Source organism: Eubalaena glacialis, chromosome 11 (genome assembly GCF_028564815.1).
Source record: "Eubalaena glacialis isolate mEubGla1 chromosome 11, mEubGla1.1.hap2.+ XY, whole genome shotgun sequence".
Taxonomy (NCBI): domain Eukaryota; kingdom Metazoa; phylum Chordata; class Mammalia; order Artiodactyla; family Balaenidae; genus Eubalaena; species Eubalaena glacialis.
The window spans coordinates 94,893,581-94,921,315 of record NC_083726.1 but is presented as its reverse complement, the minus strand read 5'-3'; the positions used below and the strand labels follow the sequence as shown (position 1 = coordinate 94,921,315).

The 27,735-nt window shown below is 41.7% G+C and overlaps 1 protein-coding gene across 3 annotated transcripts in view; it reads right to left on the bottom strand.

The window, feature by feature from the left end:
• Positions 1-1,656: 1,656 nt before the first annotated feature.
• The window catches only part of ITPR2 (inositol 1,4,5-trisphosphate receptor type 2), a 521,178-nt gene continuing 495,099 nt past the window's right edge, over positions 1,657-27,735 (bottom strand). For all 3 annotated transcript variants that reach the window (XM_061204256.1, XM_061204257.1, XM_061204259.1), the window contains 2 exons: positions 6,529-6,690; positions 1,657-5,811 (listed from right to left, as the gene is read on the bottom strand). In XM_061204256.1, the coding sequence (XP_061060239.1) occupies positions 5,725-5,811; positions 6,529-6,690 (249 nt within the window). In that variant the 3' untranslated portion in view covers positions 1,657-5,724. The remainder of the gene's footprint in view (positions 5,812-6,528; positions 6,691-27,735) is intronic.

Genomic DNA, 27,735 nt, shown 5'->3' with positions numbered 1-27,735 from the left:
AATCTGCCTGCCGATGCAGGGGACGCGGGTTCGAGCCCTGGTCTGGGAAGATCCCACATGCCGCGGAGCAACTGGGCCCGTGAGCCACAACTACTGAGCCTGCGCGTCTGGAGCCTGTGCCCCGCAACAAGAGAGGCCGCGATAGTGAGAGGCCCGCGCACCGCGATGAAGAGTGGCCCCCACTTGCCGCAACTAGAGAAAGCCCTCGCACAGAAACGAAGACCCAACACAGCCAAAAATAAATAAATAAATTTATTAAAAAAAAAAATCCTTAAAATCCTCTTAGTCCATGTCACCTAACCTGATTTTTCTTCTCCAATAAAACCCTAAATGATATAAAATACATTAATATTTTTTATGAAGCAGGGTCTAATTTTAAGGTAATGTGTTCACAAAATTTTTATTTGAATATACTGCTGAGAAGACCAGGATCGCAAAAAATCATTTGATCCATGTTGAAAGAGAGGGAACAGGTTACGGCAGACAGAAAGGCAGATACAACTGTCCACAGTGAAGACAATTATAAAAACAAAACAAAACCCACAGTTGTTAGAACAGGCAGCAGCCTCAGAAGAAGGTTTTTGTTACACAAATAGATTTGAGGGAAGGAGAACTCTGGAAGGAGGTGCTGCAGTGGATTGTAGAGGGAATCCACACCTGTATCCACATTCCCACAGCTGTTAGGAGGGCAATTCTACCTGGAGCTGATTTTACCCCAAGGACCAGAGTGAAAAGGGAACAGGCTAATCTAGGGGGAAATCCACATCGAAGTGTAAAGACCAGAATTTTCTGTTAGATTGAGTCAAACTGAGTTCAACAACTTCTCTCTGTTCTTATACATTTCCTACTTTCATCAAGTTTGGTCTCTGTGTTTCTTTGTTTGCCATGTGGCACGTTCCATGTGACGTGCCAGCGCCTCTGCTGTTGGGGAAGGACATAGGAGAGGTTCAAGTACACAGATTTCTGGCCTGCTGTTGTGCTCTGAAGACTAGCCTTCCCAAGACTTCCTCAAAGCACTGCGGTTGACAGTCAAAGGCAGGGTGACTTTCAAATGTCCATCACACTCCCCTCCACGTGTATCCTCCCGCCCTTCGTGCTAGTTACTCTCACTGGAAGAGGAACACATTGTCCAATTTCCCTCCCCAGACCTTTCCTCGGATCCCAAACAAAACAAAACAATTCTTGCCACACAGCTTCAAGGACACTAGAAATTGACCATGTGAGCAGAGAATTCTCTTTGTGGTTTGCGTGTGATTCATGCAAGTCATTTTGATTTCAGCTGTCCCATGCTCTGGGGGTTAAGAACCAGGAAATCCTGAATGGCCAAACGGCCTGTACCCACAGAGCCCCTGCTGTGTATTACCAGGATGTAGATATACCAGTAGGTGTTGGCCAACTGGGAATTTGACCAACTCTCAGTAAGCGCTGGACACAATGGTCCACCTGGATTAGCTCACCAGTGTGATTCAAGTCACCAAAATTTTTGTCCCCCATGTCTCATTATGTAAAATAGCAATAATAATGACTTTCATACCAATGGATACATTATTCAGAAACGTTAAGAAATGAATAAAGCACTTAAAGTATCACATGCAAAAAAGCTAGACAAATTCAATTTTATTAATAATAATTTATAAGTTATACTTATCTGGCTTTGACATATATTAGAATCATGTTTTTTGAGGCAAATGTAGCATTCCTCTACAGCAGGAAAAAAAAAAAGGCTACTGGTGAAATGAGAAGAACTGGTATGATAATTTTATAAATTAATTCAAGTCTGTGGAAACACTTCAGTTCAGAGGTGACGCCCGGATTTGTTTTCAGATTTCTCAAGTTTCACATGCATTTTAGCTCCTCTGTTCCATTTTGGTATAGTGTATTTTCTTCTACTAAATGGGGTAGCTTTATCAACAATGCTTTCAGAGATAACAAATGAGTGACTAGAGGGCCTCAACTGGCCTCAGGCATTTTCTTCAAAGTGGAATTGGGTGTTAAATTTTGCAAATAGAAAGTTCCCCACATTAACAGATGCAAACTATTACATATAGAATGGATAAACAACAAGGTCCTACTGTATAGCACAGGGCACTATATTCAGTAGCCTGGGATAAACCATGATGGAAAAGAATATGAAAAAAAGTATATATATATGTATAACTGAATCACTTTGCTGTACAGTAGAAATTAACACAAACATTGTAAATCAACTATACTTCACTAAAATAAATTTTAAAAAAAAGAAGCTCTCCACAGGCTCCCCCCTCCCTACATACAGTGTGCCCCTCACACTTGCACGCATTTTAGTCACTTGCCTGGTTCCTGTAGGCACCCGTGCTTGTCTTTAAGATGCCTGCTGCACCCCTCTTTGCATTGTATCATGTGTCAGGGCATCCTGGAACAGGTCTGTGGGTCAGAATATGCTGATTTCTTATTCTGTAAAGATTTAAGAACTGCTGGAGGGAACACACCTCTTATGGCTACTCCCCACAAAGCCCTGTTCTTTGCATGTTTAAGGGTTATCTCTTGAGCCTGTAATCTGTCACATCATTATACTTATGCAATATTTACTTACTTATGTCCCAGTCTACTGGGTCCCTGGAGGGTGAGCCCTGTTCATCCTATTATCTATCCTTTACTCCTGTCCCCTAATCATAGCGAAGTCCCCATCTGCACCTTCCCTCCCCAAGTCTCCAGATCCCCAGCCTCTCTGCTCATTCCCAGCCCTGGGGTGTCGGGGTACAGGGTGGGCTCTACTGCGTGATTGCTTCTAATAAAACAACTATAAACTAAAAAGAGCAGCCAAAACAATGAGTTGCGAGCTGAGAATATGGAAAGCAAACAATTCGTTCTGACTTGAATGAAATATCTTCCTGACTTATCAATAATCCACTAGAAACTGCATCCTCATCACCAACAGAAAAATTTCAGTATGAAAGAAAATAAGCCCTGTCTAACTTTTTAAAGTTAGTTTAAATATAAGTTTTACATGTATAAAATTTATTTTTTAATATTATAGTCTGAAAACATACTTGCATGAAACTCTTGGACCTCAGAATGGAACATGTAGGGGAATAAAATCCTTTTGAAATTAAAAATTATGTTCAGCGGAAACTTATACTTTTAAACCAATATGGGTTTTAATAACTAAATAGTAAAACATTTTCCTTAACATCAAAATCAAAGATGATCATATTTCTTTTAATATTGCTATATAAATATGAGAATGTTAATTGATACTTGCCTAGGTCAAATATTCCAGTTGCATTAACAAACATATACAAAACAAACATAAATTTATAGCAAATGTCAAATTTCCCCGTGATTATCTTCTCCATCATGAATTTCATAGCCTTGAAACGGCCTTTTTTTGTTTGCTTTTGTTTTTTTTGCTTTATAGTCTTAAAGTATTTAGGCAGGAAAGAAAGAGAAACAACTGAGAAATATTTCAATTTTGATTAATTAAGAGTCTGGTTAGTTGTAATCGCTTTTGAATACTTCTCATAGGAGAAAACACACTGTGACACGGTGACCTGCCACTCCACAATGGTTGGGGAGGTTAAGCCATTTCTTGATGGCAGTACATACCCAATGGCTCATTCTCTATAAAAAAGTGTAAGAAAAGACTAGATAGTTCATCTGAAAGGCAGGTTGCTCTCATCTGTACAAATTAACTTATTTTCTTGATGCTGGAATATCCATCAGAAAAATTTTACTTTGTGCTAAACAGGGATAAGTTCTGACATTGGAATATAGCCAGTGTTTTCCACCTTTCTCTTCTTTTCCCTACCCGTGAAACTCTCTGCCTAATTAAAATACTTTAAAAGGTACTTTTCATCTAATACTGTTAATAACAATAATGGTCTTGAATTTTTAAAAAAATGGCTGCTTTGGTCTACTTCAGTTTTGGTGAAGCCATTTTAAAAAATCAAATATATGATATAAAGTTTCAATGAAGCATTAGGATCGAATGACAGTGGAATTTCTCATACATTTACTGAATGCCTCCTAGGTTCAAAGTTCTGTGTTGCATACAGATATATATCCCAGTTTCTGAGTATCTTTGGATCATGATCCTTCAGCAACTGGTTAGGAAAAATGCTATCAGATCAGAGTAAGGAATTCTTAACTTGGGGAGGTATTTGGAGGAGCGGGGGAGGTGTACCAGCAGATTCAGTTCAAAAATTCATTGCTCTGGGTTTCAACAGCCTTCCTCCAAGTCTATATTTTAACGGAGTGTGTAGAAAAAGGATTGGTTCAGGCATCCTTTATCATCTACCCAGACCATGATTTGAGAATTTTAGGAGCCAATAGCTTAAAGTATATTAAAATAATCCAAAAGCTTTAAAAATGGTCATAGCAAATGCTGTCCTGAACTTAAACCTTGGTGGTAATAATGTGAGAGTTTAACAATGCAATTTTTTTGTTCTTTTGGGGGCAGCGACCAGGAAAGGTCAGCTTGCAGAGCACCTCCAAGAGTCTGGTGTCACGTGCCTGCTCTCTTGCCACGTGGCAGTTCTCCTAACACTTTCATGATCTGAATTTTGTCTTAACATTCTAAAAGCATAATTGCTAAGAATAATACAAGCATGGCAGGTTAATTTCTCCCTCCACAAATTCTGGTTGCATAATTTAACATACAAACAATTTGAGGAAGAGATTATTATCTCTTTACATTTTGAAAAGCTCTTAAAAGTTTAAAATATGCAATTGAAACGCTGCATTTTCTTGAGTAGTCAATGTTTCTTGGATTTTTTTTCCTAACTGCAAGAATAGGATAAATGAAACCACTCAGTTCTTAAGCACAGCAAACATGAATCAAATAGCTTTTACTCCATATTTATAAAAGGCAATGCCACCATCATAAGTTTCTCAATATTTCCTGTCACCTTTAAGCATGTTCATTTATTAATCTCAATGTATTTTAATAGCATACATATGTCCTTGGGGCTTACTGTCAGCTTTTTTGTCCCCAAATCTTTTAAAAATCTTAGCCTCTACATGACTTTAAGCATGTTTTTAAACAAGTTTTATGAAAACCTCTTTTTGTGCTCCATATTGACAGAGCCCCTCTGAATCTGGGAGAAGGAAATCACATTCCAGTTGCGTTGTCAGCCCGAGGGGCATAAGCTCCAAAGCTCTAGTTCCTAGAGCTGTAAATCCATTGTGTTGCATGTTATAAATAAGGAAATTGGCCTGTGACAGCTACGGTTTGGAAGCATTAACATTTTTCTTTGCAACTCTCATTTTTAATCTTTTCAGTTATTTCCCTTAGTAAAACTTAGCCACCAAAATATGACTTCCTGTATCACTGACCTATATGCCATAATTAGAAGAAAGAAATTCCAACCAACCATGACAAAGGTTGCAGTCAGCATTTAAGGCAAAATGGACTCTTACAGATTCAGCCAAAGGTAGTTCTCTTCGCCCTGCATCTCCTTCCACCCCGCCTCCCCCTACCTTCTCCGTCCATTTGAGCAAGGGACCTCTCTTTGCATTAAGAATGCGTGATGTGTGCTTTTTAGTGGCTGCATTTTAAGTTTGGTCTTCTCAACCATGAAAACACAGTTAGAAATTGTTCTCGGAGCTAAACCACTCAACATCTTGGCACTTGGTTGTTTTTAACTTTTCAACAATAGGCACTGTTCACTCCCCTCCATCTCAGTTCTTTATTCAGTGATCAGGCAGTACACTGATGAAAGGCTAGTCACGGCTGCCCCCATGGTATCAGTGTGGTGGCATGTGATGATTCACATGGGGTGTGTTTGATCCGAGAAAGCCCAGTCTCTGCTTATTCTTCCTTTGTTCTGTCATCTGGGGGAAAAGAGAGAAGGCGTTGAGCTGATTTTCTCACTCTTTCTCAGTGCTGGTGGGACACACAATGTTGGGTGAATATTTCCCAAGCACCTATAGTCTGTCCAGCATCATAGAAAATATATTTATCAAAAAAGGGAAAATATTTTTTAAAGTGAATTTCCCTAGGCAGAGAAACAGAGCCCTCTCAGTGGTTAAGAAAGAGGAACCGTGGTTCTTTTAAAGCAGCCCTTGCTTGTCACACACATATAATCATCGCCATCACCTTAGTCATTTTAAAACCTACCACGGTTACTTTTGATATTATTTTTACTAATGCTAACAATTTTACACGATGAAGGGGTTGATTGTAGCATTGAAATGACAGGTACTAAGGACGATCTGCCTTTCTGATAAATTTAGTAATGGCTATGATGGCAGAGAATACGATTTTCTATCAAAAAGTCCAAAGAGGTCCTTGTCTTTCAGCATCTGCTCCTTCCTTCCCCGTTCTGTAGACGTGTCACACAAGATGGGGAGGTGTGATAAGTAGAAGTAGCCTCTACTTGCAGAGATTTGGTTCTTACAACACAACGTGGGGTTTTTTTTTATTGGAATTTACAATCCATCGTGGATAACAATCTTGCTCCCAGGAGCCTCCAGCCACCCCTCTCTCCCAGTGGTGAATGATTTCACATCCCCCTGCCCCCCCCAGCTCCATCTCCCGAGTGCACTCACCTGCTCCTTGAGCTCCGCCAGCTGACCGGACAGCTGTTTGACCAGACTCATGGTCGATTCCAACTTCTCCTGCAGGTTCCGAATCTCATTTTGTTCACTGTCACCTTCATTGCTAACGAGGGACATAGCTCGCATCCGAGGAAACCAGTCCAAATTCTTCTCCTAAAAGCAAGTACATGTGCAGGAACAAGGGAATAAATATGGAAGAGGGCCTGAAGTTCTGTAAAGAACGTTTACAAGTGTTCATTATTATTAACATTTAAATCAAAGTTTCTTAGCACCCAAAGCAAAAGGTACTTTTTCTGGCCAGGGGTGGGGAGAGGTTGAGGGTGGGAATGAAGTGGAGGTTCAACGCTGGTCTTCGTGAGCTGGGGGAAGATCTTAAATATTGCAACAAACTTCGTAGGGGCTCCCAGGGAGGTCCCGGATAAAGCATTTAGAGTGGCGCCCTGAACGCTGTGGGCGATCAGTGAATCGTGATGAATGATGAGGTAAGGTCTGGAGATGCTAAAAGAAATGTTTCAGCTCCAGTCACCCATGCTGGTTTACCTCCCACTTCCCCAAGACAGGCTCCCAGCTCCGCGCAGGGAAGACGGAAGTGGAAGGGCATGGCCCTAGGTTACCCTGTCTGCTCTCTTTGGAAACATTTTATTACAGTGGGAGGGAGGTTTTAGAGTTAGACTTCCCCAGAGGGCAATAGCTGGTGCCACTTCTGTTTTTCCAGGCTGACTGAGTGTAGGGGTGTGAGTGCATACACGTGTGTGTGTGTGTGTGTGTGTCCCCTCCACTGTGGTAAAGACAGATGGTTAAAGAGATACCCACCTCTCTTGAAAACTCTGCCTGATTGCCTACCATCATAGAATCACTGTGAATTACTTATACCCCGTCTTTCAATCCCCAAAAGAGCTTGCAAGGTAAATCACTGTCCCCATTTTACAGATGAGGAATCAAGTGGCCCCAACCATTTAATTACCCTCATCACAAGCTAGAAAATGGCAGAGTTAGGATTTGAAGGCAGGTGAGCCTTTCCACCACTGATTGGATATGTCAGTCTGTATCTCTACCCATTACTCTAAGTCACCTTCTCCCAATATCCCTAGCAGTGACCTTCCTGCTTAAGATTCTTTCCACTCCAGAAAAGTCCACTGCAGTGGCTACAAAGACGTCTGCCTAGCTGATCCCTAGAACAAGAGTCAGCAGAGTACGTTCCTCCCCTAAGAGGAAAGGGGAAAGACCCAACCTATGTATCTCTGCACTTCTGCCTAAACCTCATCTGGCCCTTGGATTGGTTTTTGGGTTTTTTTGGTAGTTGTTAGAGAATAACACGTTCTTTATAGTCCCCTACCCCCAATGGCAGTGAAAAGGGCTGATAAAGGATAGGATAAAACGTATTAAAGAGATTTAAGCTGCATTTAAATAGCTGTAGCCAATTAGCATTTCAAAGGAGAATGGTAACTTATGCTGAAGTGCAGAGTGACAGCCAGATTCATTCATTCAATCAGTCCTTCAATATCTATTGCCAGGTATTTAGAGATGAAAATCAGGTACGACAAAATGTCTGCTCTCAAGAAGCTTGCGGCTTAGGAGAGCCCTCCACAAAAAGTGAACTGGACACTCTGCATATCAAAATCCCCTGGGGTTGCTTGTTAAAATAGGATTTCAACCCCACTGCCTCTTACGAAATTAGAACCTCTTAGGGGACCTGCATGATTCCTATGTGCACTAAAGTTTAAGAACTCTGATCTATGGAGACATAGAAGATAAACGATAACTGCTGGGGTAGTGGCAGGGTAGGGAGATGGAGTGAAGAGGAAAGATCTGAAACAGCTGGCATGAGGAATGGGAAGAGGAAGCCAAATAGGGGTCCATTAAATGCCTGCAGGGGCGGAGTGGGAGACCGTGCCTTGTAACGACTCCAGCAAAGACCACTGTTCACCAACAGCCCAAGTGGGTGTGGAGTTGAGGCAGAGAGTTGGACTGATACAAGATGGTGTGTCCCCTGGAATGGGCCTCAGAAAGACAAAGGTATCAGGAAGCTAGGAATGTCAGCAGAGCAGTGGCTGGAGTGAGGAACACTAGTGTTGACTGGTAGGAGGGATGGAGAAGCACAGACCTGTGCTAAATGCTCTGTAAGCACTTAATCCTTTCAACGACCCAATGGACTCCAGTTCTCTTTATCTATTTAGTATTTATATTATCTACCGTATTATCTATATCTGAATTTTACAAATGAAGAAACTGAGGCTGGCAGATAGTTTAGCTGGGATCCCAACCCAGACCTGTCTGCATCCAGGCCTCCTGGCAAGAAGGGAGGCTGTGGACAGAAAGTGGAATAATATTTAAAATTCTGAAGGCAGCACAACTTCAGGAAATAAAAATTCTAGAGTGAGAGGGCCTGAAATCTGATAAAATATCAGGAAATTTGGGGAGTTAGTATCTCATGGGTACAGCGTTTTAGTTGGGGAAGATGAAAAATCTCTGGAGACGGACGGTGGTGATGGCTGCATAACAACGTGAATGTACTGAATGCCATAAAACTCTACACGTACAAGGGTTAAAATGGTAAAATTTTATGTTATGTATATTTTACTACAGATTTAAAAAATCACAATTTGCAGAGGAGAATCTTTTGGATGAATCATGCACGAAATCTGTGAATTCATCCTGAAGGAGGTCAGTAGACGGGGTAGATGAGGAGGGTGCAGGCAGCCGAGGGCTAAAATCTGTGATGAACAGACAGGAGTGACCAGGGGGTATTAGAAGACAGTGATGGAAAGGCTTGAAGAATGGGTTTTCACATGAGGGTGAAGATGTGATGATTTCTTGGCGATGGGGAGTTGAGCCAGCTGACCCTCTTCTGGGGCCCTTCGTACTGAGGGGGTAGGAAGATCGGCTGCTGCCACCAGTGGGCTAAAAGACAGGGGATTCCTCTCAGGAGAGCCAAGAAGGCAGCCTTGTAGGAGAGGAGAGTTGGTCTGTATCAGGACAGGGATTCCAGGGAGGCTGATGGAACAGAAGGGTTTGAGAACCTCAGACAGCTGGGCCTGGGGTGAGAAGGTTCCAGGAGACATGGTGATACCCAAGGTGGGGCTGGCGAAAACATCAGCTTTCAGAAAGTTTCCAAGAGAAAGAGAGACAAAACAGTGTTCTAATGCTTAGCAAAGAGAACATGGGTGAGATGGTGAAATTGCCTCTGAAGAAATGCTCTTGTAGGTGTTGCGGGGGCCAGGTCAGCCCAGCCCACGGTCTCTTGCTTTTGAGGAAACAATGGCAGTTCTCAGGGGACCACTGCCCCAGCTGGTTGGGCCACAGGACTCTTTCCTTACACAGTCTTTCTTCACTTGTTCCTTTGTTCATCCATTCATTGACTAATTCTTACAGTGTTGACTATGTCTGTGCTAGGCACTGGGAAAACAATAGAGAGCCAAACCCAGTGCAGTTTTTGTGCTGGTGGAATTGATAGTCTAGGTGGAGAGTAAGACTTCAATCAAAGATGATGAAAACAGCGACAAGCCGGGCTTAAGGGCTGGCTAGGAAAGCCACCCAGCTCCATTGTCCTTTCTCCTAGTCCCTAAAAATCATTCTCTCTTCTAATCCTCTTTTGGTTTTTCTCATCTTTCTTCCTTTCACTGCCTGTATCTTTCTCTGTTTTTGTTTGTTTGCCTGGTTCTCAGCCTTTTCTCTCCTAGTTTTGTCCTTTTTGTTTCATTCCTCTCTTTCTCTGTATATCAACGGACCATAATCTGAAGCTAAAATATAACGTGTCATTAAGATTTTTTTTCAGTATTGAATGCTTTCTGGTTCCTTTTCTTAATTTTTAGGAACCTGACTTGAATGTTTCGCATCTCACTAAAATGGCAAAAAATAGGCAACCTAAATGTATGGTCTTTTGTCCTCTTTTTACAGAAAAAGTCACTCTTTTAAAAATAAATTTTCACAACTGATGTTCCTCCAAATTCGTGTAGAAAGTATATTCTTTTCACCAAAATTAACTCAAATCAAGCAGAATTCTTAGAATAAATGCTGCACAGGCTTGTTCACTGAAAGTTGTTTCCAATGAAATACCCCAAGGCTCCTCTCTCTGCTCCAGTGTCAGAAAGAGTGGCTTCCATGGAAGGCTCAGCCTGAGCCCGGTGAGAAAGGAGAGCCCTGGACTTTAGTCTGAGCCAGAGCCACAGGACAGACACTCAGAACGGTGACTGGTTAACAGGACGCCACTCCCTCACCGTGTCGACTTGCAATGTGTCCGCCATCTAACAAAGCAGTTGGATTTGATTTGTTATTTCTCGGTTACTCACATATGCTCCATACATCTCGTGATCACGCTCATGATTAGCAGAGTCCCATGGCGACTTTGGTTAGTCAATATGACACCATTTCCTTATTTCATCAGGAATGAAAATGTTTAACCACAGGGTAATATAAAGTCAGGGAAGCTGCAGATTAAGTGTTAGATTCTGAGGTTACAGTGTATGATCCTAGCTACTTAGTGATGGGAAATCCAGAGCTCCTCAAGCCTTCTAAAATGCAAAGCCCAGAGATGAAGGGACCGAGAGCATGCCAGCCATAACCCTCTTGCTATCCCTAAATTCTAATAATAGTGTGTCTTTCTCGATGACTAGAAGATAGACAGACTTAAGTGTGAAAACCTTTCAAATAGTCCTTTCAACAGTCAGATCAATTTGACTTATGTAATTTTGTAGTTATTCCGTAAACAATTAGGTTGTCAGAGTCAGTCAGAGCTTAGCTGTGCTGTTTTCATATTTGGTTCTTAAATGTGATACCTCATTTGCAGGAAAGAGGCCATGTGATATAAAGGAAAGAGCATTGATCTAGGAGTCAGAACACCTGGGTTCTCATTTTAGTTCAGCCAAAAACTAGCTATGTGATATAAGGATGGTGGGAAGCCTTATACTCTGAGTCCCAGTTTCCTCATCTGTAAAACCAGAATGTTACCCTGGGTGGTCTCTATGTCTCTTCCAGCTCATCATTCTGTGAGCTATGAATTCAAAACTTTACAAACCAAATTGCTGAGACAAGCCCCAAGCTCGCCAAGTGAGCAAACAGAAACATAGCTTTTAGGCTAGAAGCAACCTTGAAACCACATAACCCAAGCTCAGCATATTACAAACGCCCAGTCTGAAACCTAGAAAGTTTAGGTTTCCTTGAGGTCTTATAACTGTTTCCCTGCACTTGATTTCCACTTCTGGACAAGTTCTTCCATATTACGTAGTGGAAAAGCTCTTATATAATCTAGCCTTGCTGATGCTTAATTGGTGACAGGCTTGAGAAAATGTAAAGATTGTAAGGATTTCTCTCTGCATCAGAACGAGATTGAAAAGTAGGAGGAGATTGATTTCAGTGAGCCAAACATTGGAGAAACTGTCTTATGTCTTTTTAGCTCTACTAGGTACACATTAAAAGTCACCTGGGATAATTTAGGAGTTTGGGATTAACAGATATACACTACTATATATAAAATAGATAAACAGCAAGGACCTATTGTATAGCACAGGGAACTATATTCAGTATCTTGTAATAACCTATAATGGAAAAGAATCTGAAAAAGAATATATGTATATATATATATATAACTGAATCACTTTGCTGTACACCTAAAATGTAAATCAACTATACTTCAATAAAAAAAGATTAAAAATAAGTCACCTGCATGTAAGCTGAAGAGAAAGCAAGCACTGTAGTTCTATAACACAGTAATAACCCCATTTTTTGGCTGCCTGGCAAGTGTCAGGCACTTTAGTCATGCTATGGCCAATACCCAGAATGATTCCATAAGGTTGAGACTGTTACCATCCCCATTTTACAGATGACAACACTGAGGCAGGAAGAGGATTAGTTACTTGCCAAGGCTACATAGGGGTTATAAGTGGCTGGGCCAGGCTTTGGCCTCCACTCTGTGCGACAGGAAATCTTGTGCTCCCTTCACTGCACTGGACTATTTCTCCACGTCCAATGGAGATGCCAATGCTTAGCTTCTGAACTTGCCAGAGAAAACAGAGACTACAGTGAGAATATATTTTATAACTTGAACCCCCTTGATTACTTCTTCTGGGGTATGCTAAAGGTTTATTTATTGAAAATCAGAAATAAACGCTTTAGGTATTGTATCAAATGCAGATGCAGATACTGTGGAAATACACTGATCGACGCTTGACATTCACTGCAATTTTGCAGAGTGCTCTAAAAGACTGCTAATGAGGGGTATCACATTGAACATACCATGCACTGTATTGTGTTGTACTGGAATATCAATAAACAATTTAGTATGTATCCTCATTTCTGCTTCTAGACTCTCTATGCTTAAAATATGCTGTTACAAGACCATTGGCAAAGGTTTTTCTTGGTTACCATCCTCTTCTAAGCCTTAAGTTTATATTTCATTTTCCATTCTAAAATCATACGCAAAGTCTCCTAGGCCGACGAGTATAACCATTTCCCCAAAGCCTCATTGTGACCCACTGCATTCCTCTCTTTGCACTTTTGGTTTGAAGATGTCAGCAGAAATGGCTCTCAAAAGGAACACCAGCAATGTTAATACTACCTACTTACTGGAAGGTCCCTGAGGGAAAGACAGAATTCCTGCTTTCCTGGAACTTCAGAACAAAGACAATATCTGGAACAGGGATTCTTTCTGAAGTCAAAATAATCGTGTTGGTTAAGGCGAAGTGCTTCATGTACCCCATCCCAGCCTCTGCTCAATGAAGGAGGGGCATGGCGGGCTTCCCACCCTTAGACCAACACGGCGGCCTTGCTGGCAGGTGAGACATTATCTCAAAAACTTAAGGGAGAGACTTCCCTGGTGGTCCAGTGGTTAAGAATCCGCCTTCCAATGCAGGGGATGCGAGTTCAATCCCTGGTCGGGGAGCTAAGATCCCACATGCCGCGGGGCAACTAAGCCTGCGCGCCACAACTACTGAGCCCGCACGTCGCAATGAAGAGCCCGTGTGCTGCAGTTGAAGAAAAAAAGATCCCACATGCCTCAACTAAGACCCGATGCAGCCAAAAAAAAAAAAAAAAAAGAAACTTAAGGGACACCCACAACACTGGCATCTGGGCTTCTAGCTTTGTTCCTGGTGAACACCCGACCTACATGTGACAAGTATTGCTCAATATGGACAACAAAAAGGCCCATTCTCACAGGGGTTCGGATACAGGCCCTGGGTTTTGAGGAAGGAAGGATGAGCTGGAAAACACACTCTTGTCTGACAAACACTGGAGACTGGAGGTGACAGAAAGGATCCAGCTGTGTCCTTTGAAATTAAAACGTTTTTCCTGGATTGACAAATAAATGAAAACCTTGGCAACTCATTCTAAAGAAAAGGGAGGGAAGAAGAGCAAATTTTGCTGCATTAGAAAAATAACACGTTCCAGGACTGGAAGATTCATTTACCAGCCCTCACTTTTTTTTTTTTTTAAATGTTTATTTATTTATTTATTGGCTGCATCAGGTCTTAGTTGCAGTGCGTGGGATCTTTCCTTGCAGCACGTGGGCTTAGTTGCCCCGGGGCATGCGGGATTTTAATTCCCTGACCAGGGATCCAACCGGAGTCCCCCGCATTGCAAGACAGATTCTTAACCACTGGACCACCAAGGGAAGTCCCTCAGCCCTTATTAACTGTATCTTCCTTCAGCCTCTCCCTGTTTATTCTGTATCTGTATCTTCCTTCTGCAACTGAGTTCCTGCAAATATAGTAGAGTACCATATTTGTGTGGACTGAGAAATTTAAAATGTGTTAGTTATCCAAGGCAAATCTGTATTGAATGCTTTCATAAAGTAACAAATCCCTTTAAAATGTCATTGTCAAACCTTGAAATATTTTACAGATCTAAATGCTTGGACGTCAAGTTTGCATTATGCACGTGAAAGTAGTTTGAACCCTACAAAGCACTGTACAAACTTCAAGGATCCTTGGACGGCTGAGCTGATCGCACAGAGGCTGGAGCCTGTCCCTTAGACGCACTTAACAGATGCTCAAAAAGCAACAGCCCCTGGCATCACTGCGGTGCTCCTGCCTGGCCCCTTTCCACAGCCCCACCTCCAGGGCATCGTTGCTGGGAAGGGGGCTGCTGGCTGGGGAGCCCTCCAGGGACAAGGCCTATTTAATCCAGTCACTGCTCCCAAGGGCAGAGAGAAAAATAGGTCCAGCAAAAGTGCCGATGAAGGAGGAAGTGCTGGGAGGAGGACGACAGGGTACTGATCTCAGCAGGACCTCAGGCTGGCAGTCAAAAAGTTACAGCTGGGAGGGACTGGACGCTGGTCCAGTTTTACACACAGCACAGCCGTGGGGGAAGTGGCTGACCCGTTCCCAGCACGGGGCGTGCAGGAGGGCATCACAGCCTGGCAGGCTTAGCTTCTGCAGAGCTGAAAGCCGGAAGGCCCCGCCTTCTGTGGCTTCCTCACCTTAGGAGCCAGAGTGAAACAGGTGAGTGTGGACCCCCCTTGGCTGAAGAGAGGATCAAAACCGTTCAACAAACACTTAAACAAGAGTGTCATAATGCTGGAGAGGGTGTGGAGAGAAGGGAACCCTCTTGCACTGTTGGTGGGAATGTAAATTGATACAGTCACTATGGAGAACAGTATGGAGGTTCCTTAAAAAACTAAAAATAGAACTACCATACGACCCAGCAATCCCACTTCTGGGCATATACCCTGAGGAAACCATAATTCAAAAAGAGTCATGTACCACAGTGTTCATTGCAGCACTATTTACAATAGCCAGCACGTGGACGCAACCTAAGTGTCCATCAACAGATGAATGGATAAAGAAGATGTGGCACATATATACAATGCAATATTACTCAGCCATAAAAAGAAACGAAATTGAGTCATTTGTTGAGACGTGGATGGACCTAGAGTCTGTCATACAGAGTGAAGTAAGTCAGAAAGAGAAAAACAAATACCGTATGCTAACACATATGTATGGAATCTAAAAAAAAAAAAAATGGTGATGCCCCTGATGAACCTAGGGGCAGGACAGGAATAAAGACACAGACGTAGAGAATGGACTTGAGGACATGGGGAGAGGGAAGGGTAAGCTGGAACAGTGACAGTGAGAGAGTGGCATGGACATATATACACTACCAAATGTAAAATGTCAGCTAGTGGGAAGCAGCCGCATAGCACAGAGAGCCATAGCTTTGTGATCACCTAGAGGGGTAGGATAGGGAGGGTGGGAGGGAGATGAAAGAGGGAGGGGATATGCGGATATATGTATATGTATAGCTGATTCACTTTGTTTTACAGCAGAAACTAACACGATATTGTAAAGTAATTATACTCCGATAAAGATGTTTTAAAAAAAAAAAAAGTGTTGGGCTCTGGAGTTTCAGACTCATGGGTCGAGATTTCTGTCCTTAAACATTTCCAGACTGGCGGGGGAGCTAGGTGCTGGTAAAGTCAGGCATTAATGAGGACCTTGGCCTCCTGCAATGGGCAAGAGGCACTTCATGCACCAGGCCCATGGAAAAGTCATTGCCTGAGTGTGGTCTGCGTGCCGGATGGGGGACCCCGGCTATTTGGGGGTTGAGAGAACTGTGATCTTCAAGTCCGACCTATTCCAGCAACCTGAAAATGCACCGATTTTGAAAAGTAGGGCTCTCAGCAGTGACCTGGAATAGGTGATGCCCCCCTGGGGGCGAGCGGCGGCTCTCATCACGGACAGCAGGTTGGACTGTGGGTAGAGACCACAGCCCCGGAGCACCCACCTTGCTTCCTAGCCCTTCCCGCCTTCCCAATGCTCCCTCTTAGCAACGTCCTGTATGTCCACGATGGGAGGGCAATGGCTGCACACGGAAGTGAAACTGCTTACAGGTTCTCTTTTGGTCTCAGTGTTTTCACCCCTGACGCAGCTAACCGTGTCCCCTGGGTGTCTACACAAAGCATCAGCTACATCAGCAAGTGGAGGGGTTGATCTGCTCCCAGCCCACAGGGCACCCAGGGAGGGAGCTGCACCGAGGAGAGAGAGGGGTCCATGGCTGGGGAGATCTAAGAGGATCCAGACCCAAGAGCAGCTTAGGGCTGCTCGGAGCTACAGTCCTCTTGTCAATAACTAGCAGGATTGCTAGGCAGGTAACCAGGAACACTTAGGGGCAGAAGGTCTCTGGCTGTGGTGGCAGCTGTGATATGGGGTTGCTGGAGGCTATGGACCCCACCTTGAGCACTGACCAGGGTGGGGAATCACTCAGAGAGGAGGGGAGTGGAGCCCCGCAGCCAACGATGCTTTGAGCCACCGGCCAGCTGATTCAAAGATACACAGCAACCCCAGAGGCAGGGACCAAAACCCAGTCAAAGGTCTGATGATGCAGTGATGGGAGGCTTGTCTGCCACCTGGCTGTGAGCGATCAAGGAACCAAAGGGCCTGCCTGACATTCTCCCAGATCCCTACTGCCGTTTTTCCTGGAGAAGTGTTAAGTGGGAAGCACTCTGACCACAAAGGAAAAATAAATAAGTAAAGCTTGCTTAACAGAGGAGACTGTCAGGAACGCCAGGCAGCTCCAGGGTCCTACTTGCGGGCCTCCTTAGAGCCAGTCATTTCCCTTCCTGTTTATGGTTTTCTTTTCCTGTCAGTTCATAACTCTACTTAATCTATATTTTTATTTTTGGGGCTTTAACCCTTTCTTAATCTTATTATTTGTTAATTTCCATATTTACTCTCCTAAGTTTCTCTCTTGGCCTCTTTATCAAAGAACAGAAATATTTATTTTCTTCTGCAAATAATCTCAAGTATGAGCATTTGCAAGTCTCATTGGGATGGGAAAAAACTGGAGATTTCTTCATGGTGAGATTGGGGCAAAGTATTTTGAACAGAGTATTGAATACTCAAGTGGGTATCTGTCCAACTTCTGGCTGCCTAACCCCTGATGCCCTCCTGTGCTTGAGGAAACTGCCACTGGGGGTCGTGTGGAAGGCTGGGTCCATCGTCCTGCTGTGGAAGCTGAAAAGTCTGTCCTCCCTGTGGTAGTCAGAGCGCAGTTACATGACCTAAGAGTGGCCCATCGGTTGCCCCTGATTGAGATTTTGACATGGAACAAGGGCTACCAAGAAGCAGAATTCTTTTTGTTCACAATGACTGAAGCAGTGACTTCTGGTTGTGGTGATGCCACTGGTGCCAGGGCCGGCTTCCAGGACACACCAGCAGAGGCAGTGGCACCTTCCCTCCAGCCAGCCTTGGCCCCAGGTGGGACTTTCTGGCCAGCTCACTTTGCTTGGATTCTGCCCAGCTGGGCCTGGTTGTCACTTTCCTCTTAATTCTGCGCACCCCTTCCACAAATTCCTTTTCCCCCTAAGATAGCCAGGTTAGTTGCCGTTGTTTAAAGACCCCCGACTGGTGCAAGTGTCAAGGGACTAAAGGGGCCAGGTGCTAATTTAACACTGGCCTATTTTGTCCAGCATAAAGGTGATAAAACTTTAAACTAGAATGACTAAGGTCCTTATCTAAGTCATACAGCTAACTAATTATTATATAATAATCATATTTAATACTATAATAATTATGGGATAATTATGACCATACCATAAATCAAATATCACAATCATATCATATCATAAATGTCATACATAATTAATATTATTAATTAATTATGGGGTCATCAATTACACAGAGGAGAAATTTGTGAACTGTTTAGTTTATAAGCCCTTTAGAGGGCAGTATTTCTTTCTGATTTCTTCTTGCATCTTCCATTTCTATGTCGTTGGCACTTGATACATATCGTTGGTAAAATGGATGGATGATTAGGAGTTGTTATATACGGTACAAATGTTATATACGGTAAACATGGTAACCTGAGTTTTTCAATAAGACATATCATTACTATGAACAATTCCCCTTTCTTTTTGTTCTTTACTAATCCAAAGCAAAAAGACCTCCTTCCTTTCTTTCTTCAAGTATATGTAATGAACACCTACTATGTAGTTGATACTGTTCCAAGCTCTGGCTAAAGCAATGAACAGCTCAGAAAGGGTCCTTGCTCTTATAGAGCTTACAGTCTAATGGAAGGTGAATGAAGAGCAGGGAGATGATAACAAATGAAAATAAATGAAATAATTTCAGATAAGTGTACATACTATGAAGGAAACGGTGGTTTGAAACATTGTCTTTGGAGGAGAGGGGGCTACTGTAGATTGAATAGGCCATAAAGGTTACTCTGAGGAGTTGATGCCTGGCTGATGAGAAGGAAATAGCTCTGCACTGAAGTGATGGGACAGAGCTTCAGGCAGAGGGAACAGTCAGGCAAAGGCCCCAAGGCTCGAAGTGAGGTTGGCATATTTGAAGAACAGAAAGAAGGTTGAACTGGAGTGTGGCACTAAGTGAGAGACAGAGAGTGGTAGGAGATAAGGTACCAGAAGCAGACCCAGTTATGGAGAGAACTGGAAGCGGTGGGGGCCAAGGAGGATTCTGGCCCCCAGCAGAGGAATGGCTATTCCTGGTTTACAGCAAATACATACACACATGTATACATAAAAGTAAAATGAAACAGAACACTTTGGCTGCGGCATGAAGAACAGACATGGTAGACTCCCATCTGGAGACCACCATCTCCAGGTGGGCATTCATGGGGACTTCGGCAAGGGTGGCAGGAGTGGGACACAGGGTGTGCTATCACAATAATGTCAGCCCCGGGGGGCTTTGAAGTCAGCAAATGAATGTTTGGAAATGCATACTTGACAGACCACACCTTTTCCTGGAGGATAAGATTGCATTCACAGAGCTCAAAATATTTGATTTGCATGATTAATGTGAACAGATAGACTGGATAATTGAGCCCCTAAATGGATTATTGGGCCAGAACTCCACAGCTGTTCTCCCACAGAAGAGAGCTGGTTTGTGCCACTGTGTTCCACCTCTGAGTTCAGTGACACCACGTTGGCAGCCTGAAATCGGCCATGGTGGTAATATTTACACCATGGAAATAGGCAATGCGACCATCAGGGCTTTCTCCTTACTGCCAGAACTGGTTGTTAAACATTAGCACACCACTGGAGAATGTCCCTTACTAATAGAGATGGAGGAAGCCTTAAAGATAGTTTAAATTAAACCACTAACCCCTGAGTCACAAATCAGAAGATCATGGCAGAAGCAGGATGACAATGGAGGACTCCTGATACATCAAAGACACGCCTGACCTTAAAAGTCTCTTGACCAAAAGGATCATACACCATGATCAAGTGGGGTTTATCCCAGGAATGCAAGGATTCTTCAATATATGCAAATCAATCAACGTGATACACCATATTAACAAATTGAAGGAGAAAAACCATATGATCATCTCAATAGATGCAGAGAAAGCTTTCGACAAAATTCAACACCCATTTATGATAAAAGCCCTGCAGAAAGTGAGCATAGAGGGAACTTTCCTCAACATAATAAAGGCCATATATGACAAACCCACAGCCAACATTGTCCTCAATGGTGAAAAACTGAAACCATTTCCACTAAGATCAGGAACAAGACAAGGTTGCCCACTCTCACCACTATTATTCAACATAGTTTTGGAAGTGTTAGCCACAGCAATCAGAGAAGAAAAAGAAATAAAAGGAATCCAAATCGGAAAAGAAGTAAAGCTGTCACTGTTTGCAGATGACATGATACTATACATAGAGAATCCTAAAGATGCTACCAGAAAACTACTAGAGCTAATCAATGAATTTGTAAAGTAGCAGGACACAAAATTAATGCACAGAAATCTCTTGCATTTCTATACACTAATGACAAAAAATCTGAAAGTGAAATTAAGAAAACACTCCCGTTTACCATTGCAACAAAAAGAATAAAATATCTAGGAATAAACCTACCTAAGGAGACAAAAGACCTGTATGCAGAAAATTATAAGACACCGATGAAAGAAATTAAAGATGATACAAATAGATGGAGAGATATACCATGTTCTTGGATTGGAAGAATCAACATTGTGAAAATGACTCTACTACCCAAAGCAATCTATAGATTCAATGCAATCCCTATCAAACTACCACTGGCATTTTTCACAGAACTAGAACAAAAAATTTCACAATTTGTATGGAAACACAAAAGACCCCAAATAGCCAAAGCAATCTTGAGAACGAAAAATGGAGCTGGAGGAATCAGGCTCCCTGATTTCAGACTATATTACAAAGCTACAGTAATCAAGACAGTTTGGTACTGGCACAAAAACAGAAATATAGATCAATGGAACAGGATAGAAATCCCAGAGATAAACCCACGCACATATGGTCACCTTATCTTTGATAAAGGAGGCAAGCATATACAGTGGAGAAAAGACAGCCTCTTCAATAAGTGGTGCTGGGAAAATTGGACAGATACATGTAAAAGTATGAAATTAGAACACTCCCTAACACCATACACAAAAATAAACTCAAAATGGATTAAAGACCTAAGTGTAAGGCCAGACACTATCAAACTCTTAGAGGAAAACATAGGCAGAACACTGTATGACATAAGTCACAGCAAGATCCTTTTTGACCCAGGTCCTAGAGAAATGGAAATAAAAACACAAATAAACAAATGGGACCTAATGAAACTTAAAAGCTTTTGCACAGCAAAGGAAACCATAAACAAAACCAAAAGACAACCCTCAGAATGGGAGAAAATATTTGCAAATGAAGCAACTGACAAAGGATTAATCTCCAAGATTTACAAGCAGCTCATGCAGCTCAATAACAAAAAAACGAACAACCCAATCCAAAAATGGGCAGAAGACCTAAATAGACATTTCTCCAAAGAAGAGATACAGATTGCCAACAGACACATGAAAGAATGCTCAACATCATTAATCATTAGAGAAATGCAAATCAAAACTGCAATGAGATATCATCTCACACCAGTCAGATTGGCCATCATCAAAAAATCTAGAAACAATAAATGCTGGAGAGGGTGTGGAGGAAAGGGAACACTCTTGCACTGTTGGTGGGAATGTAAATTGATACAGCCACTATGGAGAACAGTATGGAGGTTCCTTAAAAAACTACAAATAGAACTACCATACGACCCAGCAATCCCACTACTGGGCATATACCCTGAGAAAACCATACTTCAAAAAGAGTCATGTACCAAAATGTTCATTGCAGCACTGTTTACAATAGCCAGGACATGGAAGCAACCTAAGTGTCCATCGACAGATGAATGGATAAAGAAGATGTGGCACATATATACAATGGAATATTACTCAGCCATAAAAAGAAATGAAATTGAGTTATTTGTAATGAGGTGGATGGAGTTAGAGTCTGTCATACAGAGTGAAGTAAGTCAGAAAGAGAAAAACAAATACAGTATGCTAACACATATATATGGAATCTAAGGGAAAAAAAAAAAAGGCCATGAAGAACCTAGTGGCAAGACGGGAATAAAGACACAGACCTACTAGAGAATGGACTTGAGGATATGGGGAGGGGGAGGGGTGAGATGTGACAGGGTGAGAGAGTGTCATAGACATATATACACTACCAAATGTACAATAGATAGCTAGTGGGAAGCAGCTGCATAGCACAGGGAGATCAGCTCGGTGCTTTGTGACCACCTAGAGGGGTGGGATGGGGAGGGTGGGAGGGAGGGAGATGCAAGAGGGAAGAGATATGGGAACATATGTATATGTATAACTGATTCACTTTGTTATAAAGCAGAAACTAACACACCATTGTAAAGCAATTATACTTCAATAAAGATGTTTAAAAAAAAAAAAAAAGTCTCTTGACCCTAGAAGGTGTCACCAACTGAATTTTTACTATACGGGGTTCACGGGTTAATCTTTGTTCTGAATCTTTCAGTTATTAGGTATTTACATATGTACTTTGGCTATAACTCTCCTCAATTATGAAAATGACAAGCATGTTTAGATCAAGATCATCCTGTTCTTTAAAATCAAAAAAAGTCAATAATGAAAACAAAAAAGGGCAATTTATATTTCAATACTATTGAAAAAATGCTGAATAGCAAGTGGTGACACCAGCAGTAAAATGTAAATCGAAACATCTTTTTCTGATATTTTGACAGGACTCTCCTGAAATTTCTCTGAAATATCATCATCATATTCATTTCCACTGTAGGTGACTTATTAAGAGGCGAATTAAGAATAATACATCTATTTAAAAAATCATAGTAAATTTATATATAGAGCTCAAGGAAAAATTTACGTACACACACATATAAAATGTCTATACAGAAAACATAGATCCAGGGAAAAAACATTCCAGAACTTTTTTTAACACCAGAGTCAAATGTAACACAGTAACAAGTGGAATTAAAATCTGTTTTAGTAACGCCGTTACTGTTTGAACTTCACTGCCTTTTATACCTCACATAGATGTATATGTATGTATATACACAGCACATACAGGTTTGTCTCTAACAAAAAATGAGTAAATCTTCTAAAAGACTACTTAAATTCCTTCTCTGGAACAACAACAACAAAAAGAATGCTCTTCCCCCCCCGACCCCCCTTGAGAGCAAACTCTTTAATGAATGGTCACCAAGTCTCAAAATCACACACAAAAATCAATGAAGGATCCAGCACGTGGTTATCATTGCGGGGCTTTACCTGTAATAATCTGATTAGACTGAATTTGCAGTCAGCCAGCTCACCAGCTGATGTTCTTATACTAGCCCCTGACATTAAGACATTTTATCAAATAGTTCTTCTAACTTGTTCGGTTTATCCTAAAGTCTTTTCCTTTGTCTTCAAAATACTACCCAAGCAGAGGGAAAGAGTTGGTGGTCCTTAAAGCGTGTCTGTCCTGGGTTAGCAGCATTAACATCAAATGGGAAACAGAAATGCCAATGCTTAGGCCACACCCCAGACCTGCAGAATCAGGAGCTGTAAGGTTGGGGCCCAGTAATCTGTGTTTTAACAAGTCCTCTAGGTGATTCTGATGTATACTAAAGTCTGAGAACAACCACTCTAAATAATTCGAGACCTAACCAGTGATATCTTAACATCACTAACCTTTGGCTGAACCTTAAAGGAAATCCTTAACTGTACTCCTGTTATTAACTATACTCCTGTTACAAATCATCTAATTTGTAGGCTAAATAGGGACACATGTGAGCATGAAAGCAGTGTTATTAAAAATTTTGCAGAGTATGGCTGATTTGCTTTGCCATGTGGCAGAAACTAACACAACACTGTGGAACAACTATATTCCAATAAAAAAAAATATATTTCTTTCTCCTAGCAATATTTTGTAGTTTTTTTTTTTAAACAGAGTTTGCACCTATAGTTGGTTAAATCTACTTGTAATTATTCCATGTTTTTGGCATTTAAAATTTTAATTTTCAACAGGTTTTGATTAATATATAGAAATATGATTATTTTGTGTATACTTTATAATTTTGAACCTCTTTAAATTCACATATTAGTTCTAGTAACTCTTTATGGATTCCTTAGGATGCTCTATCAGCACAGTCTTATCATATGCAAATAAAAACATTCTGCTTTCCAAAAACAAATTTTTGCAGAGACAATGGCATAACCAGGATTGTTCCCGTCACAACTATGGTCCCTCTGGTTTCCATTAAAACCTGGACTATCATTTATAGTATCTGGACCAATTAGGAGAATGAAAGAGTTCCGTATCTGGGCAGCCTGTAGATTAGAAAATTGCATTTATGTACATAAATTGCTGAAAGGATGTTTGTGAGGTATTATCTACTATGAAGTCATATGTATTTTGGTCACTTGTAAATTGCCTATAAAAATGGGTTTTGACATATTTTTCATGGGAGTAGTCTATACCTGCTACTCTTATTTCATTATTTCCTATTCTCTCCTTTCCTCTTATAAAGTGGATGGATATTAATACTCCCCTGAAATTTGTCCTTGATTCCAATGACCTTCTCCTGAAAAATATCCAAATTTTTTCCTTTAGTTTTTATCGTCACTGGCCTCTCTACCAGTCCCTGAATTGTTTCAAAAATCTATCATGAGGAGCTGGGGCATGGTCACGATCAAGATCTGGAGTGGCTTTTCTTAGGTCACTCTCCCAAGGCAACAGAAATAAAAACAAAAATAAACAAATGGGACCTAATCAAACTTACAAGCTTTTGCACAACAAAGGAAAACATAAACAAAATGAAAAGACAACCTACGGAATGGGAGAAAGTATTTGCAAATGATGCGACCGACAAGGGCTTACTCTCCAAAATATACAAACAGCTCATACAGCTCAAAAACAAAAAAACAGACAACCCAACCGAAATATGGGTAGAAGACCTTAATATACATTTCTCCAAAGACGACATACAGATGGCCAGTAGGCACATGAAAAGATGCTCAACATCACTCATTATTAGAGAAATGCAAATCAAAACTACAATGAGGTAGCACCTCACACTGGTCAGAATAGTCATCATTAAAAAGTCTACAAATAACAAATGCTGGAGAGGGTGTGGAGAAAAGGGAACCCTCCTACACTGTTGGTGGGAATGTAAGTTGGTGCAGCCACTATGGAAAACAGTATGGAGGTCCCTCAGAAAACTAAAAATAGGATTACCATATGATCCAGCAATCCCATTCCTGGGCATATATCCAGACAAAACTATAATTCAAAAAGATACATGCATATATTCACAGCAGCACTATTCACTATAGCCAAGACATGGAAACATCCTAAATGTCCATCGACAGATGAGTGGATAAAGATGTTGTACATATATACAACGGAATACTACTCAGTCATAAAAAGAATGAAATAATGCCATTTTCAGCAACGTGGATGCAACCAGAGATTATCATACTAAGTGAAGTAAGTCAGAAAGAGAAAGACAAATACCAGACAATATCACTTATATGTGGAATCTAAAACACGGCACAAATGAACCTATCTTCAAAACAGAAACAGACTCACAGACATAGAGAACAGACTTGTGGTTGCCAAGGGGGATGGGAGGAGAGAGAGGGATGGGAGTGGGAGTTTGGGGCTAACTATTACATTTAGAATGGATAAACAACAAGGTCCTACTGTATAGCACAGGGAACTATATCCAATCTTCTGGGATAAACCATAATGGAAAGGTATATTAAAAAAAAGGATGTATATATGCATATAACTAAGTCACTTTGCTGTACAGCAGAAATTAGCACAACATTGTAAATCAACTATATTTCAATTTAAAAAATAAAGAATAAAAAAGATCTGGAGTGGCTCTTTGGGGTTAGCACAATACAGAGACCTAAAGATAAATTCAGAATTGGACCAAGATGATGTGCCACATTGTACCAAAGAAATCTTACACTCAAGTCAAACTTTTTCATTAGCGTCAACAAGCTAACATTTCTTCACTAAATTTTTCTGCATAGGACATCATGTGGATTGAGGGATGCTGAATAAAAAAACTCTGAATTGAGTCCAAACCAATATGTTCTTCTGGCATAGGGGCAAGCAGGGTGTGATGTCAACATGGGACTGAACTCTAAGTTGGATGATAGCTTTGCAGAGTATAGTAGTGACCACTGTCTGGGACTTAGAACAACTGTAAGATGGTGCACAGATTGAAAAGAATTTTACCAAGGCTGCCAATGCATCAACAGCTGGCCAGCTGGGTCCAAAGACGATGTAGTCCTGAACACAATGAGCCCAGCAGCCGTAGATGATGATACATAACTCTGCCAAGCAGCAGCTGTTAAATGTGAGAAGAAATGAGGTAATCTCCAGTGGGATGAACAAGGGAGACGTCGAAAGACAAAGCAGAGGTATGGGCTGCCCAGGACACAAGTGAGGCTGGGAGAAGAGTAGGGTGCACTGGAACTCCAGAGCATGGCGGCTCTTCTTGAATAATGACTCCTGGCTGATTATAATAATAAGATGCCAAGTCACAGAAGGCACAGGGTCTTGGTGAACAGGAATTGCAACCATAGGTCATAGAGCAGTTTGACACAAAGGCAATGTGGAAACAGTCGTTGAACATGCAGTAGGTGTTGCCTTTCTAATTTCTGTGCAGCTTCACAAATAAACTCCCCATTTTTCCAACTGAGGCTGTTCGGGTTTTATGCATTTTATCCATTTTTCCATTTTTGAAACATTTCCCTGATGATTTGTTTTTATGGAATGTCAATCTGACACAAAACTTAAAAAACCTGAAACAGATGCTGAAGCAATGTGTATGTGTAAAACTCATTTCTGACACATGATGGAGCCAGTCGATGTAACACTGTGATGCCTGGTGATGATTGGCTGCTGCACACAGGTGCTCTGTGTTGATGAGAACTCAGATGCTGTCCTGAGACGTTTTATAACGAATACTGGCTGACTTTTAATTGCCTCCTCATTTAGGTGGTACACATCTTAAGAGTTGAAACCATGGATAAATCTATACGTATGTGGCCCCCCGAGCAGTATAGGCAATTTCTGATCTCACATTTCTCCTCTGACTTGCTTCTACCCCCGTTACCTTCCTTCCCACCGCCAACTGACCACTCCCAGGCCTGTCACTCTCCTTGGCTGGGGCACTGTTGTACAATAAAAAATAAGACTAGTCTTTGCCTGGCTCCTAGGGGGAGACTGTGCATCCTTGGAATTTCCCCAATAATCGAAATGTCTTTGTTATTCACAAAACCCCTGGATCACACCTGAGTTTATGCTAATGAGGTGACTCCCAGTGGGCCCCTATAAAGCTTCAAGACAGGGGCAAGGTACCAGAAAGACCAAGCACTCCTGAACAGAGGGTTGGGACTTTGAGCCAGCCTGACCTCTGGAAAGAGGAGAGAGGCTGCAGATCAAGTTCAAGTATGTGTCCATGATTCAATCAATCATGCCCATGTAATGAAAGCCTAATAAAAACTCTGGGCATTGAGGCTTGTGGAACTTCCTGGTTGGTAAACACACTGATGTGCGGGGAATGTAACACACCCTATTCCACGGGGAGAGGGCACGGAAGCTCTGTGTTCCCTCCCAGACTTTGTCCATATGTCTCTTTATTTTGCTGGCCCTCCTGATTTGTAATAAATCCTTTATATTAAAACTATAATCATAAGTACAGTGTTTTCCTGAGTTCTGTGAGTTGTTCTAGTGAGTTATTGAGCCTGAGGGGGGTCATGGGAACCCCTGAACTTATATGTAGGCTGTCGGAAGTGTGGGTGGCCTGGGGACACCCAAAGTGCAGTTGGCATCTGAAATCTAGGCAGTCTTGTTGGGGATCATGCTCTCTAACTTATGGGGTTGGTGATAGTTTTGGGTGGTTAATGCCAGAACTGGATTGC